General features: G+C 39.9%; 1 protein-coding gene across 3 annotated transcripts in view; it reads left to right on the top strand.

The window, feature by feature from the left end:
• The window catches only part of ulk4 (unc-51 like kinase 4), a 69,822-nt gene that overhangs the window by 2,819 nt on the left and 45,191 nt on the right, over positions 1 to 21,812 (top strand). For 2 of the 3 annotated variants that reach the window (XM_085802623.1, XM_085802624.1), the window contains exons 7-18: positions 170 to 253; positions 466 to 541; positions 1,089 to 1,537; positions 2,076 to 2,145; positions 2,229 to 2,277; positions 2,447 to 2,539; positions 3,182 to 3,242; positions 3,338 to 3,555; positions 4,050 to 4,096; positions 4,724 to 4,802; positions 11,275 to 11,382; positions 14,861 to 14,944. In XM_085802623.1, coding sequence (XP_085658749.1) covers positions 170 to 253; positions 466 to 541; positions 1,089 to 1,537; positions 2,076 to 2,145; positions 2,229 to 2,277; positions 2,447 to 2,539; positions 3,182 to 3,242; positions 3,338 to 3,555; positions 4,050 to 4,096; positions 4,724 to 4,802; positions 11,275 to 11,382; positions 14,861 to 14,944 — 1,418 coding nt within the window. The remainder of the gene's footprint in view (positions 1 to 169; positions 254 to 465; positions 542 to 1,088; positions 1,538 to 2,075; positions 2,146 to 2,228; positions 2,278 to 2,446; positions 2,540 to 3,181; positions 3,243 to 3,337; positions 3,556 to 4,049; positions 4,097 to 4,723; positions 4,803 to 11,274; positions 11,383 to 14,860; positions 14,945 to 21,812) is intronic. The other variant, XM_085802625.1, reaches the window with a different exon arrangement.

Raw genomic sequence — 21,812 nt, 5'->3', positions numbered from 1 at the left:
GGGGATTGTGATGATGAGAATTCTATATTATTAGGACATAGAATTAAAATAGTAAAAATTGATGACTCAGTTCTGAAAGACTAAACTACAAAAAGGTGAAACAGTACAGCAGGTTTTATAAAATACAGTACTATCATTAACCTAAACCTCAACTGTCTTTGTTGCCCAGGTAAACCTCCATTCTCTTCTGATAGCTACACTGAACTGAAAGAGATGGTTTTATACCAGGAACCACCACCCCCCAGACAGACAGGTAATACATAATCATGTATGCACACACACTCATTCACATTCACTTTGGTGTAAAGTGATGTGATGTAAACTTTGTTGCTATTTACCAAAGACAGCTGTTAGTAGCAGTGAAATAGCTTGTTGAAAATAGCTTTGTCTTGCATGTTGCTGTTCTAGAGTATCTGTATTGTGTTTGTTTAATTATACAAATATTTTGGTTGTTCTTTGCTACAGTGTTTTCTGTTGACCCTCCCAGTGAAGACTTTCAAAATCTTCTGAAACGCTTGCTCAGAAAAAACCCAGATGAGAGGTCAGGTTCATCGACACCCACACACTATTCTACTGCTGCTGTTAATACTGGCATTGCAACGTTTTACCACATAAATCACATCAGGGCTGGGAATATTGAGATAGCCTCTAATTTGATTTGTTTATAATGACAATACGAAAGCAATGAATGAATAGATGGATGCAAACAATATAATATCCATAATGTTAACTTTTAACACAGAATTTTGTTTTTAGCTAAATTATCTTCAAGGTATCTTGTACTTTTAGCTCATCATCAAATTGCTGTTGATGCTATTTTTGTATATTTTTTCACACTCTAGATTAAGTGTTAAGAGTTAAATGTTCTTGAACCTCCAATAAAATTAAACACATTTTCTAATGTCAGTCAATCAAGTTTTATTTACAAAGGTTAACAATCGACATTTAGAGAGTCTCTATGAAATTTACTTAAATTCAATGTTGCATTACTTAAGAATACTCATTGTCAGTGCATGTTGACCGTAGTTTAATGTTTTGGTCTTCTCATATTTAGTTTTGTTATGTTTTTTTCTTTTCTTTATTTTAAGGATGGACTGGCCAGAGTTGCTCAGTCATTCTTTCTGGACACCCATACTGATGGAGGAAGAAGAAAAAGAAGATGAGGGGGAGGGAGAGAAAGAAGAGGGGGGTGAAGAAGGAGATCCAGAGAAAATGTATTGTTCTGACCCTTTATATCAAGCACGGACTGATGAGCATCTGAACAGCCACTTAACCTTTACCCAGCCGGCCCATAGGATGTGTGAGAAACTGATTTCATCATCACAGATGGTAACTGCAACAAGTGGCAGACAGACTGATGGCCAACAAGTTGTTAGACACACTACCTGTGGAGCCTCACAAAACCAGCATATATTGGACAGGAAGGTGGGAAAGGAGAGAAGAGTGGAGGGGCAGGCAAAAGCGGAAGATGACCCCAAGCTTACTGGGGCGCAACAGATATGCTCCACGCTGCAGCCCCATAAGTCATTCACAATAGGTAACACATTCACTGATGTCTGTGTGTTTATTTTTTGCTTGTTTTAAGTTACTAACGTGGGTTGAAATATTAGCCATAATTTATGTGTCCTCTGAGTGTGGACCATGTTTGTGGTTGTTACATGGCTTAAACCCTTATTCTTTTACCTATAAGCAGCAATGCTGTTTCAAAGCAGCAGCCTTGTAAATATGTAACTTTTAATGACACAACCGGCAAACTTGTGCTGCAAAGATTATTCAGTAAGGATTGAATTCATTTACCACCTTATTTTTCTCAGTTTGATCTGTTTGTATAAACATAACTGTAGTTATCTGGTTTTCTAGATAAGCCAATTTGGCTCTGTCCTATTGTTTCCCTCTCTACTGCAAACCTTGGGATTTGTCACTGCTTGGTATTGTTCCTATTGTGTAAATTCAGTCTGTGAGCTCAATCTTTCACCTGTGTGGCATTCACTAGGCATGTTTTCCAGACGTATGTGTCATACAGTAGCATCCCACAGAAAATCTTGATTCTGTGTCCTGTGTGTTTCTTCCTCCAGATAATGTATCAGAGCTCAGGCCAAAGAGTGGTATGGATGATGACAACACTGAGGCCATTTTTCTGCTCAGGTATTCAGTAACTATATTATATTATATTATATAGCTTGATATTTTCACATTTCTCATTTCTGTCATTTCCTTGCCAACTCAAGAAGGACCTGTAACATCGCTGACTCTCCAAACCAGACCCCTGTTCCACAGGTATAGCATATACTCTGAAATCTTAAAAAAGCAGTAATTCATACAGTAATGATAACATATATAACAAGCACACTGACAACTTAGCCATTGTGCATCATCATCATTGTATGCCATCTTTTGCTGAGGTTGATTCTTCTTCTCTTCTGTCTTTTCTTTCCCCTGTTTCAAGGCCACCTCTGACACTGACTTTACATCCAGTGTGAAAACTCTTCTCCATACTCAATCTGATCTCACTGTCACTCCAGTCATGGACAACCCCAAGGTATTTGTATGGACACAGGCTCTTTTAGTTTAGTTTAGCTTATAGTCAAATACATTAAAAGTACTGTGTATGGTCAATGCAATGGAAAGCCAGACACCTCTTCAACCCTCATCACAATAAAAACAATTAAAGCAGAAGTAAGCGATCCGGTCGTTTTGGCTAACTTCTTGTCAGCCGATGGAGTTAGCAGTCCCCACCCTCGTCATGGATCTATTGGTCCTCGTCCCTACATCACCACATTCACGCGCATCCCTTGGCTGCACACACAGCCCTTCATGCCGTTCTCTCTCCTCATTGGATAAAGGTTGTAGGATACAAGGAAAGTTTTCTCTTCGGCTTACAGCAGAGCAGAGTGACTGACAGACCCGTGTTTCAGACCAAACACTCTATATAAGTGATTGCTGTCGGAAGATATAACTATTTAAGACTTATATTAACACAAATATTCTGCTTACTTCTGCTTTAAGTCAATAAATAGTCATTCATTTCAGAGTGGTTTTAGATACTTAAACTGCATCTATTTCATAGCCAATATGCGTGTCATTATAATAGAAAATATTTTATGCATACATAGCTAACAGGAAGGAAGAAAAATAGTTACATGGGAATTTAGACTTAACATTGTTTCTCTCCATTCACCAGATTGCTAAGAGTCCTCGTGTGCGGTTCGATCCTAAAACCCTTTGTGTACTAGCACATTCAGGTATATTTGTTTTTGGGTCAGCATTGAGAAATTTAGTGTAGAGTAAATCCAAAGGTTCTCAGTCTATGGCTTCTCCTCTCCTCTCCTCTCCTTAGTTGAGAAGCTACAGTCCCTGAGTGGCGAAGGCTGGAACGTGTTCCTGTTACAGCTCTGTTCATCCCTTGAAGAACAGAATCCCTCCACTCCTCTGTCCTCCTCCACTCCTACTGTTCCTGCCTCCACAGCCACTCGCTCCAGACTCAACCTGCTATGTTACCTCTGCTGTGTGGCTGGACATAAAGTCATTGCTAACAGGATGATTAACTCAACACTGGTAGGAAAACATGGATTTTCTGAGCTTGCCTGTTCAAATATTGTTGCATCACTACTGGCTGGGTTTATTTTTTGTATTTTAAAGAAGATTTTAGACCACAACATTGTAAAGCAGTGTGGGAGTCCTTACTCTTAGCTGAGTGACACTGAGATAGTAAAATAACCTTATTTTCTCAGTTTGTATGTTTGTAAACACAACATAATTATTTATTAATTTAGTTTTTCTATGGCCTTTGTGCTCCCTCTGTTATATACCTGTACATACTAGCCATTTATTTATAAATTAGAAAACACTGTCACCAGAAAGATGTAACATGCAGTGGTTACTTACCATATCTCTGATATGATGATTACAAGCATAAAATTGAATTAAGGTTATTAATAGGCATAATTAAACTAAAAGCCATATTTCACTGCTACATATGATCATTTCACACAAATCTAGTTTCGGCTTTCTCTCCATGTATCTCTAATTATACGTTCTCTTTCATTCAGCTTCCAGTATTGACACAGCAATTACGACAAGCTCCTAACTGGGATGTGTAAGTACAAATATGGTTATATTCTCTCTAGATAGGGAGCACATTAGTGCGTCTTTGCAGGAATGTTGGAGAAGTTGTAACCACTGACTCATAGAAAAACAACAAAAATTCTCATCGGAGGTGATGTAAGTTACTGAGTGATACCAGAAATGTAAGAGGTTTGACAGACCTGCACTATAATACAAAAACTGAGCAAAAAAAGTGCACAGACATAACAGTCAAAATAGTTTTTTGGCTGCACTTAAGTAATAAACATCACAGACAAACGAGCACCTGGAAGATGGCACACACAAAGATGTGTCTTTGATCAGTCTCCTACTCTCTCTCTCTTCTTTACAGTTCTTCCAGAACTGTGAAAAAAAGAGGTCTCCTATTTAGTGTTACCCAGTTACTGCTATTAACACAGACACATAGTGTCTTATGAAAACTAAAGGAAAGTGGGTGTTTGAAAATATTTTAGTACTAATTTAGTTTGGAGGTACAAGCTTAAGACATGAATTTGAAGTTGATACTCTTCTTACCAGTAATCTATATTATCAGGACTTTTTTTTCTTTTAGATTGTCGTGTGTTGATATACAACAAAACTCAACACAAAACTTCATCAATGAAAAAAAAATGTTTTCCAGACGGAGCAAGGTTCTCAGAGTGATGGGTCTACTGGCTCTGCACTGTACTGAACTTGGAGAGGACACTCCTGTTTCTGAGGTACTGAACACACACACACACACACTGTATTCTGTATTGTATCCATGGCAAGTTCGTGTTTATTGGTTAGGTTCTTTCAGGCTGGCGTTACAAAGTACAAATATGGCGCTGTAGAAGTCTAACACTAACAGAAGTCTCTTGTCTAACAAGGGTATTCCCAAACGTTAGTACTCATATATGTTGAGGACTCAAAGCTGCAGTACCAGTTTGTGCCATGAGGTGGCTGTACATACCAGCAGGAGCCCACCATATTAATATCACCAGAAGGGTGAAAGCAGCACTTATGCATTAAAACATTCATAAAACATAAAAATAGTGAGTGCAATATTACATACAGTTTGATGAATTGTTTCATGGCTAATGCTTCTGAGCAAATCTATCATTTTTATTTATATATTTATTAATCCTGAAGTAATTTCTTCTGGACATTTGTTTTGCTTTTGTTCTCCTTAGATGCACAAATGTCACTGAAAAGCCTCTCCCCAGTCATGACTAGGAACATCACCTTTAGTTAAACATAGTATAAGGATGGGAGTGGTTGCCTCTGTCCACTCTAACTTTATAATACTAGGGTGTACCAGCAGGTGGCATTGAAAAGCTACAAGACAATGAGTCTTTCTTTAGCCCTCTCTCCCCCTCCCCTCTCTCTTTCACACACACACACACACACACACACACACACACACACACACACACACACACACACACACACACATACACACACTCTGTGTTCCAATAGGTGGACACACTGACACAATGCGTTCCTGAGCCCCTTACCCGAACCTTAATCACCCCAACCCTAACTAACCTAGCCTGAACCTAATTTTACCCTCAACCTTAAAACCAAGTTGTTGCCCTCAGAAACATTTCAAGTTGTGGAGGCCAGCCAAATGTAAAATTCAAACTTATGATACTAAGAAGATAATGAAGCGTTTTTGCAATGCTCTTATTGCTTTTGTAATAACCTGTAGGCAGTCTTCACTGGATATCTTTTGTTGTTGTGTTTAGTTGTTTAATTGTATATTGATTTTAGAGTTTGTGTTCATTTATATAGATGATGCCTGTAACAGTTATAATGGACTTTCTTTGTTACAGGCACAGTAATGATGCAAGTGAAACTGCTGCACATATATTCACAGATAGTGTTTCCAATTTATTAGGTCGACTGAATTAAAAAAAAATAATGCAGTCCTAGTATATAGTATAATACAAATACCATTTTCACATAGGTTATAATGTTCAGTGTTTGTCAACTTCAACTTTTGGACCTTAGAGAATGGGGGCTGCCTAAATAACATACCTACCTTTTCATTGTAATGCAATACAATTCAGAAGCAGCACTGCAAACTGCAACTTTCTCAATGACTGTACAATTGAACAATTAACTCCTCTCTTAAACAGTTTCAAGAAAAACTTAACATTATAATCTACATTAATGATTTATTCCAAGACTGTGGGATTAGTCTAGTTTTATCTAGTTGTTCCTCATAAACTCACAAATGTAACTACATCACTGTTATACCCTTAATCATTTTTACGGAAGTGCTGTACAATAATAGGACACACTTGTCAAAACGCAAAGTCTTTTTGACAGAGACACACATAGCCAATTCAAATGCCTTACTGAGCTCCCTGAACACACATACACATGGAAACACACACACACATTCAAACAGTGCGGTGCTGAACTAATTCAACGTAAAAGCAGTTTAGTATGGTGGTGAGATCTGGAGCCGCTCTCCCTTATTTGATCCTTTCATGCTGAACAGATCTAAACACCCTTTCCCTGTCTCTCTTTTTTCGACCTCCTCTCTTCTCTTCTTTATCTCTTCGTCTTCTCGATCACATCTATTTATTCTGAATGAAATCCATCCAGCTACAGTAGTTCTGATTCCACATGCGCCTTCCCTGGTTTGTCTTTTTCTCTTCTCTTTCTTCACTTGTTCTGACACTTTACTGCTACTAAGTCGTCACGGCGATTTACAAAATGGCTGACTGTGGCACAGCAGTGTTTTTTCGGTGCGCCTGTTGTTAAAGACAAATGGCGGAACATTTTTTTTTCCGCTACCCTCTATACCTCCCTACAGCTTGCATTGGATGGCAAATTGTTAAAGAGAAGGACAAAGCTGTACGTTTGTGTCTGTGTATGTGCGTCTGTCGGTTTCTGTCTACGACCATATGTGTCCCTCTATATACTCAGCAGGGTTTCTGTTTGTGTGCATGGGTGTTCGTGTGTGTGTGTGTGTGTGTGTTTGTGTGTTTGTAAGTGTGCATGGGCTTTTTTGAGAAATGTTTGTGTGGAATCCAGTGTATTTTACTTTATTCTGTTTCCCATTAATGTGTGTATGCAAATGTTGTGTTGTGTGTGCATATTCTTATGTTGTAGGGATATACTTGCATTTGTGTGTGTGTGTGTCATCTCAGCAGGGGTTCTCCCGCTGCAGTCCTGCTGATTGGAGTGTCAGGGCTGGGTTTAGTTACCATGGTAACTGCTATATGCTTCGATCACCCCCCACCCCACCCAACCCCACCACCCGACACACACACACACACACACACACACACACACACACACACACACACACCTGTCTCTCATTTTCTGTCTCTCTTCCTGTCTTACTCTATGGTTTATGATTGTCTGCTGCTCTCTTTTTTCTCTTGCATCTGTCTTTATCCATCACTCTCTCTGTGTCTCTCCCAAAAATAATTAAACAAGAATAACATTTTCCAGGTTAATGTTACTAATTCAAGTTTACAACTTTTCCCATGCGACTTAGGGGAAACTGTGTCTTCGAAACCAACTAGAAAACATTTTCTCCTTCACTTGTCATCACTTATAAAGTTTTATGCAGTTTAGCCTGTGAAGCTTACTGTGCAGGTTGATCCATGAGGATATTTGGTTTGAATGCAGCTCACAGCAATCTTTAGGAACATGTATTCAGAGGGCTGTTCTAATCTACATCCTACAACATGTAAATTAGGTGTTTAGTTCATTACTGAAACAAACAGTTCAAATAGAAGGCATATACTTGCTTTGTATAGTTGGGCGATGCATTGCCATCCTGTTTGTCACATACTGTACTGTATGTCATGATCCACTTGAGAACATGTTGACAAAAGGTCAAATATACATCTAAAGGTCAATCATAGGTCATCTCAGGAAAAGCAAACATGTGAATTTGGGAAGTTGAGCAAATTAAGGAGGAAACCTGGGTGTCTCCTCCCTCAGCTCAGCAGAAACAAACCTTGTGTGTTATATGATAAATCACTGAAGTCACATTTGAGTCTCTTTCTTCTTCATATGTCTTACCCTCCTCTCTGTGTTCTTTCGCACATCTGGCTGCCCTAAGTGTAGACACACAGTAACTGCTCATGTGCACATTTGTATCTGTCATATCTGTGTGTATGAGCCCAACTTGTAGGTGCTGTGTTGGTGAATCCTTTTATTCTCTGTGCCATTATTTGAGTGTTTTATGCATGTAAATTTAGTGCATATGTTTTTGTGTGTGGGCCTTCATGTGCATCGTTTGATCTGAGGGAGTGTTGATGCTGAGATAATGATAATGTGTTCTGGGGGAAAATAGTTGTGTGCATGCATCTGCATGCCGGTTTGCTGTTTCACTCTGGCTGGTTGCACAGCGGTGCCTTTCAGCACCCTCTGCCTGAGAGCAGCTGTGTGGCCAGTTTCAAACACACCCCAGAATCTAAACTCCCCTCTCAGCCATTTATGTTATTAGTGGTTTCGGTGCAGGAGGGGAGAGAGAGAGAGAGAAAGAGGGCAGAGCAGTAATGTGGGAAATAGGCAGAAACCCAGCAGCACATGTGTACCATTAACATACTGGGTTAATGTTGGCACAACACTTTGTGAGTTCATAGTCTGTGTATAAATATGTTTAAATTAGGTTAACTAAAAAAACAGTTTGCCTTAATCTCAAATTGTTAGTGATGGTACTGAGACGTACTCAAGATTCCAGTTGATACAGTATTTTGGTCTTAGAAGGATCAGTATGAGGATACACTATGGTTCTTGGGCACAAATAAAAGGAAGGAATAACCCTTTTAGGGAAAGGGAAAGATATGTTGAGAGAGAACATGACAAACAGACTGTTACCACTTCTCACCCTACAATGAGAAAGTGAGACAGAAGGTGAGAGACAGAGAAAAGCAGCAAGTGTGAAAGAAACATGTAGGGGAGTGAGTGAGAGAGTGAGTGAGAGATACTATGTCACATACATACATAGAAGGTGTTAGATCCCCGGTAAACAGCCCCTTACCAAGGCTTCCTATTGGACCAGCTCTCCATTTAAAGGGTCCGTTCGCAAGTTCTAACAGGTACTGACCTGTACAGGTACTGACTGAGTAGGCAATTAAATAACATTTACAGACTCAAAGATAAGGATAACAATTCTCTTGTCTTTTGAGCTGAATTTTTATTGCAGGAATTTAGCAATGACAAAGCAGCATCAGAAAGCATGAACATGAAACACAAAAATATCATCAATATTAGCCCTATTAATTTATCCCTGTCTCTGATGCATAATTACCATTTTTACCATTTGTGGGTAGGATACAGGCTTCGGCTGGCCAGTCATGAATTTCCTGAGATCCTTTTGCCGGGGGTGATGGTTCTGGCTGAGGGCTTGATGCCTTTTGGCTGAGAGAAATCAATCCTTACCTGGGCTGAACATACCCAAAGAGCAACAATGGCTCTGGCCTCAGCAGCTTGTTCGTCACCGGACGGATCTAACCCAGGAGGGTGATCACTGCTCTGGGCTCAGAGGGCTCTGTTCCCCAGGCTGAGGCTTCCTCGGGGGGGAATGAGCGTGCTCTGCACTTGGCTGCTAGATTCTTACCAGGCCGAGGAACCTCAAAGGGGTAGATTCAACACCAAGCTCAGAAAGAGATCTCCACCCTCCTCAGCCAACCCTGATACTCCAATAAAAAAGTAGAGCAGAGCAGAATAAAATACAGAAATAGGGAGAAAAACAACAGAGGAAAGAGAGAGAGAGAACAGAGAGATGGAGAAAGAAAAAGTGGAGAAGGCAGAGGAGTAAGGCAGAACTTGCATCAGATCACAGAGAGGGGAAGCTGGCAGTAATGCTAATGCCAAGAAGCAGCGAGCCAGCAAGGCTGTCTCTGCATATACTTAGCTCTCTCTCTTTCTGTGTGTGTGTGCATGCGCACATTTCTTGCATATGATTGCGTAAATTTGTGTATCTAGTTATGTGTGTGCATGTACTTAATGCTATGAATACACATATGTGTATGTGTATGTTATTATATGTGTATCCTTTACCATGTAGTTCAGTATGTGTGTGTGTTTGTGTATGTATTTTAGTGGTTTTCACTGAGATTGTTGTTGCTGCTCTCTAGCTCATATCTCTCACTAATACTCTCCCTCTTTCCCGATCCCCTTTCCCTTTTCTCCCTCTTTCTTTTCTTCATTTAGCGTTTCCTATCGGTTTAATGCATTCCCTCTTCGTCTTCCTTTTCACTGTTGTCTTATCCTTCATTTCTTCATTTCATCAGAATCGGAATCAGAAAAACCTAAATGATCCCCACAGGGAAATTCCTTTGTTTCGATTGCACAGCACACATTTGGAAAGAGGAAATAAATAAGTAGAGAAAAAAAAAAGTTAAAACTACTGTTGAGAAGTAATAATATTTAGAAGTGAATAGAATGAAGTGCAAATGAAAATGTACAAAAAGAAAAAATAATGAACCAGGGAGAATCAAAGAATAAACAGGGAATTTGAAAAGCAGATTAAAAGTAGTTTAATTGAAAATTAAAAGTAATGTGCAAAGGAAAACTGAATGAAAAGTTCTTTAACACCAGAGTAGTGATGGACCTCTGCAGATCTGTAATGAATTGTTTAACAGGTCAGTAGAGCAGCTAGTCATTCTGAGTCTGACTAAGCAATGCTCCTCAGCACTATGTAGAAGGTACAAGATATTCTCTGAGATGGAGAGTTTGACAACATCCACATCCACACGTCAGACTACAGTTAACAGTTAAACACATAGCATAAGCAACCTTGATATGTATTCCTCGTTCTGGTGATTTTTGTATGTGACTGAGTAAACAACTGAACATTTTACTGTGTAAAAATCGACTGGTTCCCTCTGAGACACTTTTTCTTAATTTGCTGTATACTGTACCTTATTTGGCATTTCCTGTTACACAAATGCCAACATATGACACAGGCACTGTATATCTGGAACAAGCCCATTTTTGCCAACAATGTCCTGGTCAGTTTATCAGTCTAACGATTGTGATAACATAGCAGCAATCAGTGTTTGAAATCAGTGTCTAATTTGAGCCAACTATAATCTGATTAGCTGAATTGCAAATACTAAACAAATTAGTGCTGTGCTGGTGTCAGTTTTATAGATCATAGTGTTCTGGGTAATTTGCAACAACAAAGAACAAAAGTGTTGATAAACTGTGTTGCCTTCTTGTTTCTCTTTTCAGGCAGTGTCCACATTGACAGACCTGTTGAGGGACAATCTAAGGAATAATAAAGTAAAACAGTTCCTGCTGCCACCACTTGGAGAGTTCCTGTACCTCATTGCATCTCAGGTAGACTCTGCATGACTCTGTCGACAAGAGTGTTACTTTCCCCCCCACATTTTTAAAAGTTATTTTCTGGTACTGCGCTTTTATTTGACAGGCCAGCACAGAGGGTAGGTTGTGACATTTGATCAAGGTTTGCAACGATGTCTGAGTTTTGGTGTAATTCCTTGGGCACTGGCTCGTGTGAAAATCTCAACTGTAGTTGAGAAATGAAACTAAAGACTGAGGGAAATGAAGAGACATGAAGACAAAAACACTTATACTAAAACAAATGTGAAGTCATTTTCAAAAATGTTAAATGCATCCCCTCATGACAGTTTATTTCGGTTGACTTCACTTTTAGCAGATCAGTATTAGGTAAGGTAATGTGATTTGATTTAAGTCATTGACACTTAAAAACAACAAAGGTATCCAGCCCACATGGGCCTACCAAACACTTTACACATAACATAACAAGCAACTGTGAAAGAATAAATTAAATACACCTCCATACATGTCACTCAATGTCAAGTCAAACATGAACACAATCCTGCTTTTCAGGCATCACAGTTATAAAAACTTAGACATATCTGAAGTGATTCATTAACATATCAAACTCAGGCATAATCTTATACAAACTGAGTTAGGCGAAACATGGTAAACAACATTTAAGTAAGAAAAGTCTTTATCTTAAATTATGTTATAGTGGACAGTATACAGCAAAATGTACATTTCATACTGACAAATAATCAATCAAAGAGAGTTTTCTGTAGCAGTCATTGACTCATTGCACATTCATTGCACAAAATCATTGGGAGCATAATCCTCAGAGTTTGATGTCTTATTATAGATGTATAAATATAGCATAATTATAGCATTTTCTGTTTTGTACATCACTTGAGATGACCATACTTGAATGAAGCAGTGATCTGACCTGGCTTTTAAGAGACTTCTTTTTTCAATCAAACATGGTTGATCTAATCTGTATCCTGTAGTGTGTCAGTGTCCTCAATTAAATCTCAGACAAGTGCTCTCAGTGTTTCTGAGGCCTACTACTACAAACTAGACCTGGGAATGACCTAATCGAAAAAAATCATTAAATTCATTGATTGGTTCATATAATTACATGCTGTGGGAAATACAATGAATACAATAACCCACTTGCTGTTTGTTCTGCTGAGAACAACCTCCAACAGGAGCAGGCTTGCTGTCAGGCAACTGTTGAGTGGTTCACCTCTAGTTTGCTCTGTAAACAGTGTTCAATAATGCAATTAATGTGCAATGAGTCTCCATGGCTGATGCCAAATGCAAGAAAATCCAAGGATATTAGTGAGCTCTTGTATGAAAAAAAATAAATGGAGAGCTCTGTCCTTTGGTGGTAAATCCTAATTTTAAATGCTGACTAAACTAAATTGACCCCCAGCCCTGGAAATTACAAGAGAAAGACTGGAGCAGACCTCAGAACTCATTTGGCTTCATTAGAAACGGTGATCCCAATTTATCTCTGGTTAACCTCAATCTAACTGAACAAGTCGATTAAGTATAAGATATTTATTTGCACGACTGATGGATAACCTTGAAAAATCAATCACCCTGGTTGATTACACTTATTACTCTCCTGAAGCTGTTGAATATCTCATCAGTGTCCTTTAGACGCTTTAAATAAATTAACATTGCAGACCCTGTAGGAGCCAGGATTTTCCACTGATGGCAATGTGTTGCTAACAAATATTAACTCAGAAATTAACTGATTTCTTTAACTCGTTCCGAGATATCATTTATTGTTGACATATTGTTCACTGAAACATCACAATAATACACCGTTTGGCTGTTATTCAATGCTGTAACTCAGGGAGAGGACGTTGTGACATATTCCCTGCTATTTAGCTGGTATAGGTGAAGGCAAACCACAAGGCAGTGACTCTAATTTTGTTTTCACTGTGACTAAAGTTTTTGGGGTGACAAAGTGTTCTTGATCTGTGTAATTCCACAATTTAGTGAATGAAGACTTAGGTGTAGTAAAGTAAACTAGGGTTTATTTTTACTTAAAGGGTAAATTCAAAAGCTTTTTTTTGCCTAAGGAAAATCCAAAGTTTCAGGCCTTTCCATTCTCTCTCTGGGAGACGTGCCTGCGTACTTGTAACAAGAGACCTTAACAACCCTAGCGTTTTGCTCTAGGGTCCAAAAAGTCTGTAATACAATTATAACTTATGCAGAAAGCTGCTCCCAGAATTTTAACTGAGGCACAGAAGAGCTCACATTACTTGTGTAGCGCAGTCCCTGTGCAGAATGTGCAGCTAAGACAGCACATTGTTGAGATTTGATCAAAACATTGACAAACACAAGGATTATTTATTGGACTTTGGACTGTTACGACTTACGAGGCTTACATAAAATGTAATTTGGGTATTGATTCCCATGTGGTGGGTACAGTTAGAAAAGTTAGACAAATTCAGTTCTGTGAGTCATCATTCACTGCACAACCATTCATTGAATACAATAACATAAAACAGCAGCAGTGGCAGCTAATGTCTTCATTAGAACTAGTTTTAATGAAAATCCTAAAGACTTTGAAATCACCCTCACAGGTGAACACACTTTGCTCATTTAATGTCAGGAGAAACAGTTTTATTGGAATCATTTTAAGAGTGTCCCCCAGTAAAATCACCTGGTTTGCTCCTCTGTTCCTCTGCAGCACCAGTCAATGACAACGATTAGCTATAGCCTCTAGTGCTGTCTTTATCCTCAAGGTTAGATATAGCCTGGAGCCTTGCACAGTAGCAATGTTTCAGAGCAATGTTTCATAAAAAATTTAAAATACTGGTTGAAATAATCCAAATTTTGTGGAATGTAATGACTGCTGCTATGAGACTGTACTGTAGTAGTACACTTATTCAGCGTGAGCAGCTGAATAATCGAAACATAATTTTATATTTATTTATTTTCATATTTATTGACGATTTGGTTCTTTGTTTTACACAATGTAATTGGCTTTGAAGACATTACCTTGATCATGGGCATTTTTAACTATTTTCACCAGTTGAAATGTCTTGTGGGACTATTTGTGGAAGTTTCTGGAGGGCTGTGAATTTCTAATGAAAACTTTTATGAGTACGGTGAAAGTCTTTTTTCCTGCCTCTTACATCATAATAAGACTGAGATATTTAAGTAAGAAAAATTGAAGAAAACATTATGTATACTGCTCGCACAAACTGTGTTTCTAAGTAAAATCAATATTTTGAAGAAAAGAATCAACTGAATTTAAATAGCTATGAAAGCGCGTTCATGCACAGACGGTAACCAAGTAATCAAGATGTCACGGCTCCCCCGTACTTGGCCCTTTCTTGCCCTTTTCCTCACTTCTCTTTACTTGCATCTCTTCCACGTTATCTCACTGCCTTCCTCTCACTCCCACTCTACTTCTACACTGCCCCCGCCCCCCATCCATACCCCCTCCTCTCTCCTCTCACCCTTTCTCCCTGTCTTTTCTATGCCTCTCTATCAGGAAGAGAAGAGAGGCTCCCCAGAGGGACTGTGGTTCGTTCCCGCTGCCGCCTACACTGGCTTAATGAGGAGCCTGCGGGAAGGGGTGAGTGTCTCTGTGTATGTCTGCGTGTGTCTGTTTTTGTGTCTGTGCCTGTGTAGCTGTGACTAAGTCTCTCTCACTGTGTGTGCCTTCGAGTATGTGTGTGTGTGTGTGTGTGTATGCGCAAGTGTGTGGCAGGGGATCCCTGTGAACAGTAATGATGAGGCAGCTGTGGGAGCCTAAAGCGTTGTTTGCCAGCTGCAAGTCAAGGGCATGCAGAGCAGTCACACACACATGCGCACGTACACACACGCACACATACACACACACACTCTTACCTGCATCAAACACAACCCTTTACTGCTCAGCAGCCTGACCTCAGCAGCAATTAGGACCCTCCAGACACACACATACAGTGGTTGGAGCAGAAGCACCAGCAGAAATATACGTAGCTCTATTCTTTTTGCTGGCTCTCTTTTTTGCATTTTTTTTTTTCCTTTTCACCATCTCATCTCTTTTTCTATTTAATTATACTTCCCCTCTTATTATTAGTGTGTCACAACAAGTAGAGCTGTACCATAAAATGTATAATAAACAGGTAATATAACAATGTCACTAAACATCCGAGATTGAAACTGTATTTACACAATGTTTATCTCAATGTTCAGTTGTGAGTCAAAGCCACATATGAGATGTCACAAGCACTTAGTAAAACAAACTGTGATCATGTAAACAAAACTTTATATAAAATATTGTTAGGCTTGTTTGGAGAATATTGTTGAAAAGCCATCCTGTAAGATTCTTCAGTGAATTTGGGAATAAAGTTTCCCACCCATGATGGGGAATTGTGCAGGCCCAGAGGCAGCAAAGCCCCGAGTTATGATCCTCTCTCATACCTCACCTTTGGGACACCTTTGCTAGTATGCAGTAGCATTTTTCCACTATAGGGCCACATGTTTTTCCCAAACAGTTCAATCTTTCATTAGTCCACAAAACATTTCCCCACTAGCACTGCATTGTCAAACTATCTCACCACCTGAAAAAGTTAGTACACTGTTTCCTTCTTAATTCATTGTAGACATGGTAACTAGAAGATACTTTACTTATTTAGATCTTGCATTGCATTGAAGCAAGTGCTCCCCATATGACATTATAATATATGATAGTGTATTACAGTGTATAGTGTTCTTACTTGGTCAACCAATGCTGGCGAATGAGGAATATTTTGGCGAGATGCAGTGGACAGGAAGAAGGAGAACCGGAGATGGATGGATGTTGTTTTGTCATTCAGAGTTAGATGGGGTCTTACTGTGGTGGCCCACTATAGCAGAATGAATATAGATGAAACTCTGGTCTGCACAGTTGTCAGCTAGTACCTACTGTTGCTTCATTACCACTGGGAGTGTAGTGTGGGGGTGGGGGTGGGGGGTAGATGAACAGAGGAGGGGTACGTGTGACAGGAGCAGGGAGAGGGTTTGAGGGGAGGAGAAAGGAGGTTGACTTATTTATCATTATTGAGCTGTGAGAGTACGCTGATGGAAACACACACACACACACACACACACACACACACACACACACATGCAGCCTTAGGGACCAGACACTCATCCTCAGACCCAACCTGCCTCCCTCTTCCCGTTTCTTTCTCACCCTCCTCTCCCCTCCCTCTCTCAATCCTATCTACTCCTGACTGGCTGTTTTTGCTGTTGATGCACAAGTACATTTGGTATTATTATTACAGAGCTCCCTAATAGTCAAACTTTGTCTCATGGGCATTACACGCCAAGCATTAACAAGGTGGCCATAACATACCATAGCCTACTATCCTAACATAGAAAGTCATATAATAAGTCATTGTATTATCGAGATATAATGATATAATTCCTAATGCACAACTGCTGTTTATGTTTGCGGCATCAGTTAAATACATTAAATTGTGTCTCAGAGACAAAGGCAATAATGAAAAGCGTAAAGTTGAGATTTCATGAAATTTGTTTTGCAGAGGCCAAAATAGAGGAAGCTATTGTATGTTGTGATGTGTGTGGCACACCATCCAATTTCAACCCTGACACACCAGAAATTGACCTGTTGCATAAAAGATCATTTGTAGCCAGTTACAATACAGATGATGTCACATCATCCATCCATGAGCCAATCCCAGCCCCTGGACAGGGCTGACTCATAGAGACAAACAATACTCATATTCACACCTATGGGCAATTAAGAGTCTGACCTAGTATGCATGTCTTTGGGCTCTGGGAGGAAGTTGGAGCACAAAGCCCACACAGCCACAGGAAGAACATGGAAACTCCACCCAGAAAAGCCCCAGAACCTTCTTGCTATAAAGCGGCAGTGCTAACCACTGCACCACCATGCCACCCTAGACATAACTTTCTCTTCTCGCAACTTGGAGCTTGGCAGGACACTATAGCTTGATGGCTCCAACATGCTTTTTAGTAATTAGCATGTTTGTGTTTAGCTTCCTAATTACTGTTCCTCAGGTACCTGCCTGCAAATAATTACCAGAGTGCAAATATCGCAGCACCACCAATTTCACAAAGATATGTTAAAGAGGGGGAACTCATTTATCAGACATGAACAGAAATGAAGATCCTCCCAAAGGGCAAATAATTGCATGCTATTTACTTTTGCTTTGCTTTGCTCACCTGAAATTATAGGCAAACTGGGGAAAATATGCATTTTGCAAAATAAGTTGTGTTGGATTTATTTACCCATAAGATAATGCACATGCACAGTATATACTGACTTCCTCACAGTAGTTGAAGTACCAGTCCCTCTTCTTCCAAAACCATACCTGTCCTTACTGTCTTGCAAGATGTTAATACAGAGTAGATAATGAGGAAGAGTGAAACATGAAATTTGTCAGTAAAGAGGTCATTGGGAGAAAGAGATGATGGAGAAAAAGAGGGCAAGGAGAGCAGAGATGTGGGGAAAATCTGTCTGAGATAAACTTTGACAGAAGCATGACAGTTGATGGAGAGCAGGGAAGAAGTGAAGTCACATTTTTTTGGTATGTATTTTTAAATTCTGCTTGGTTCATTATGCATATTTGTTTGGTTTTTAGATTTTTTATTTTTTATTTGCTTGGTCCTGCTTCTTGCTACAGGAACAACATTTTGAGAGTCAAGTTTATGCCTAAAAACCACAACAAATTAAAATACTGCATACAGCTGAACAAAGAGTTGTGTGGTAATTGTTCATGTCACAAGGAGCAGCATCAGAGTTGATATAAAAATACTGATCACTTCAGTTTTTGATAAAGTTATTGCACAACTAGATTTTCAAAGATCAGTCAAATGTGGGATGTGGCCTTTTAAGATACAAAGAGACTGATTGTTGCTGTTGGGTTTCACTTGACCTTGAATTGAAAGCTAAATATTTGTTAACTCCTACACAGAGATGTTAAGATGGTAGCAGTTTGCTTTGGCCTTACTGTGAGTTTGTGCAGTTCTGACAGTCTGACACCTTTGACATTTGAAACCACGCTACAACAGCCTTTTTGTAACTTATATTGTCTGATATGATCAGTTGCATCAAATACTTGGTGATGCAGTTTTAGTACGGTGTTGTTTGGACAAGGAAATTGTCTGCCAATGGCCTAAATGTAAATTGAGTGCCACACACTCTTTATTGCATGACAGCATGGAGATGCGGAGCCAAGACCCTGTCTAATGTGCTCCAGGCAGTGTGGTTTTGATGCGTATTCTGACCCGCCGGATCTCCCCAGCCCCCCTCCACTGCTGTTGAGAGTTTTCCTGATTTACAAGTAAAGCACGGGAGAAGGGGATAGGGATCGTCGTACAAGAGGAAGGGTCGACTGGAGGGAGGCGGGGGGGCACAGAGCCAAAGAGAGCATGGTGGTGGTGGAGGTAGTGACAGAGAGGAAGAGACAGAAGGATCAGTGGGAGAGGGGGAGGAGATGGCAGGAAGTCAGAGAGGGAAAGAGAGAGAGTTGTACTTGGAGAGGGGGAGTGGATGGCATGGAGTGAAAGACAGGTTTCCAGGCCAGACTTGAGCTGCAGGAAATTATTTATGAGCATGAACAAGATGATGCTTCTGCTGCCTATGAAGAAAAATCTGTGTGTGTGTGTGTGTGTGCGTGTACAGCAGAAATGGGATGTGAACAGTATTACAGTGATAGAAGCCAAGGGGCAGAAGGCAGAACTCCCCGTACACACACACACACACACACACACAGACACACACACAAAGCAGTGGTGAGCCTATTAATGATTTATCACTATCTTTCACAAAGGGGAGGAGAACAGAGGGGGACGCTAAGACAGTCATGGGTCCTACCCTTGTGTCTCTAACATAGGATGTGACCACTCAATGTGCATGCAGTCACACGCACACACACACGTGATATAATAAGGTACTCTCGCCATATTGCATTGACTAATACATTTAAAAAATGATTGTCACTGTCCTTTATCCACACAAAAAGGAGGGACAGATGATGGCTAACACTGCGTATCTATGGACGAGCCTGTCCTGATGCCCTATCAGATTGTCTGTCTGTTGCACTTTGTATCTGTTTTGGTAATATGCCAGTCTCTTCTTGTTTTGTCTGCTAATTTGCCTGTTAATTCACATGTGCTTATCTTTTTGTCTGTTTGGCTGTTCGGTCTCTATCCCCTGTGTCTGTTTGTACCTCTACTTGTTGCTCTTTTCTGCTGTTTTGACCACGTTTCTCCCTCTTTCTTCACGCCTCACTGTCTGTCTGCTGGCCTGTTAATCAGACAGTCTGTCTCTCTCTTTGAGTGTGATTATTAGTGGTGTTAGATGTGCTGTGAGAGGTTGATAGATGGTGTCTGTCTGTGCCATAAGGGCTTATTCAAGACCAGGTGCACTGGCTTCTAAAGGACTTTAATTACAGAGGAAAACCACATCAGACATGTGAACACACTCTCTTGTGCACACACAGGCATACAGACAAATCCAGCATCAGTTGATGTGATGTAGTTTTTGTGATGTATATCTCTTTCTACTTGAGGCTCAGAGTCCAGGTGCAAACATGTTGGGATATAAAACTAATCTACTGATCAACACTTGAAGACAGGATTTTATTGTTCCATATCTGCCTAGCCTTTAACTCTTTTCATCTGAAAACCAAGGTTTTTCAAACTTTTTTTCTAGCCTGGGGTTCAAAGTTGTGTATGTCTTGTCTGTCAGCCCTGGGCTGTAGAATAAGGGGGATTTTTGATTTAAGACAGTTACCAATAAGCCAGTTAGTCCTGTTGAAACCTGATGAAAAAGGGTGGAAATCCTGTTTAAACTGGATACATCAGTGTAGTAGCTACAAGGTAGTTACATGTTTTTTTTAGCAGTTGCCAAACTCAAACCCAGAAAATCTAAAATCGAAGAATGCATGCTTCCCTACAATCGTGAATGTGTTTGCATTGTATGTTGGCTCTGTGATAGACTTCTGACTTGTCCAGGGTGTGCCCTGCCCACGCCCTGTGTCAGCTGAGCTCCCCCACAACCATGCAAGACAATGGATGGATAAGATAGATAGATGGAGAAATGGCCTGCTCAGAAATCATGACTGGATGTTTGGAGTGAGAATGTATGCATCACTGAATGACATATGAAACATTGGATAAACAAAGTTTGTAAAAGATGGCTCAATTCCATCAAGCTCACCTAAATGGAATATAGTTAGTATATGTCATAAATGACATCTGTGCTTTTGCTGCTGTGAAGAAATGTCACACCGGCTACTCTTCTGTGTCTCATCCAATTGCTTGGTGTGTAGACGTTGGTCATGACAGCAGTCATGCTCTTGGTCTTAGATTTTTGACAGTCTGAATTTTGCCGCAGGCACGGTACAGTGTGGGACCACTGTTGGACTGATGATGACAGATTTTATCACGTTTTTCCCATAACTGTTGACTTACTAACCGCCAAAGTTAAAGGCGCTTTTAGTCTAATGAAAACTACATTACTATCCGCTTAACAATTACCTCAGTATATTTATATTCTGTGGTGAGAGGGGGTGAGATTGACATGCAACAAAAAATGGTATCATCATGTTGGTCTGTCTTGTCAAACACAGCGCTCAACTCCAAAGTTGTTGTAGTATTGTGAGATAAAAAGGCTCATGCAAAATTACATATTTCTCATCATTTACGTTCAAACTTGGCAAAGCCATGTGTGTTAGGAAAAAATGTCATAGATGACCTTGTAGCTAAAGTATCGGGAAAACCATTGCAAAAATTTCACTTTTTTTTCTTTATAGTTGACTTTCTGGAGATGTGGGGTTTAAGTAGGACACTGAGTATAATATAATGAGTGTGTTTCTTGGATGAACTTGTTTCTCACACTGGGAAAAATTATAATGAGAATAACTTACTCTTTCCTCTGTCTCCTGAATTTCTCTCCCTGCATCATAATGATGGAGTTTCTTGCATGTGCTGCTTGTTTCCCACCACATATAAGGATATCTCTCTCATTCTATCTTTCTCTCTCTTTCTTTCAGTCTCCCCCTCTCTCTCTTCCTCTGTGTAGTTCCTGGCAGGGCTACAGTCTATTAAACACACAGACAGTGGGTTCTCCCCCGTGGGCTCATTAGTGAGCTGGCCCGCACGGCCTGGGGAATGCTGGAACAGACCATTCGCCCGGTTCCCAGAGGGGTGCCAGAGGATTCATTATGTTGTCATGCTACATAGTCCCTTGGTGTTGAATATACAATGTGATGTCCTATATTGGATTAATTGGTAGGTTACTTAAGCTATCAGTTATGATTAGAGTTCCCATATGACTGAATAGTGTCTCTCATTTTTGTGAAATGTTAGATAACTGTGGATCACAGCCTGACCATTGATACCTTGCAAATGTCAAAATCAAGATTTTCTGTTTGGTTCTGGTTTCTGCACGTCAATATCAACATGATTTTGCTGGTGCTTGT

Source organism: Trachurus japonicus, chromosome 16 (genome assembly GCF_045865225.1).
Source record: "Trachurus japonicus isolate A0001 chromosome 16, Traja_1.0".
Lineage (NCBI taxonomy): Eukaryota > Metazoa > Chordata > Actinopteri > Carangiformes > Carangidae > Trachurus > Trachurus japonicus.
The sequence above is the reverse complement of the archived record's forward strand: the minus strand, read 5'-3'. Positions and strand labels throughout refer to the sequence as shown.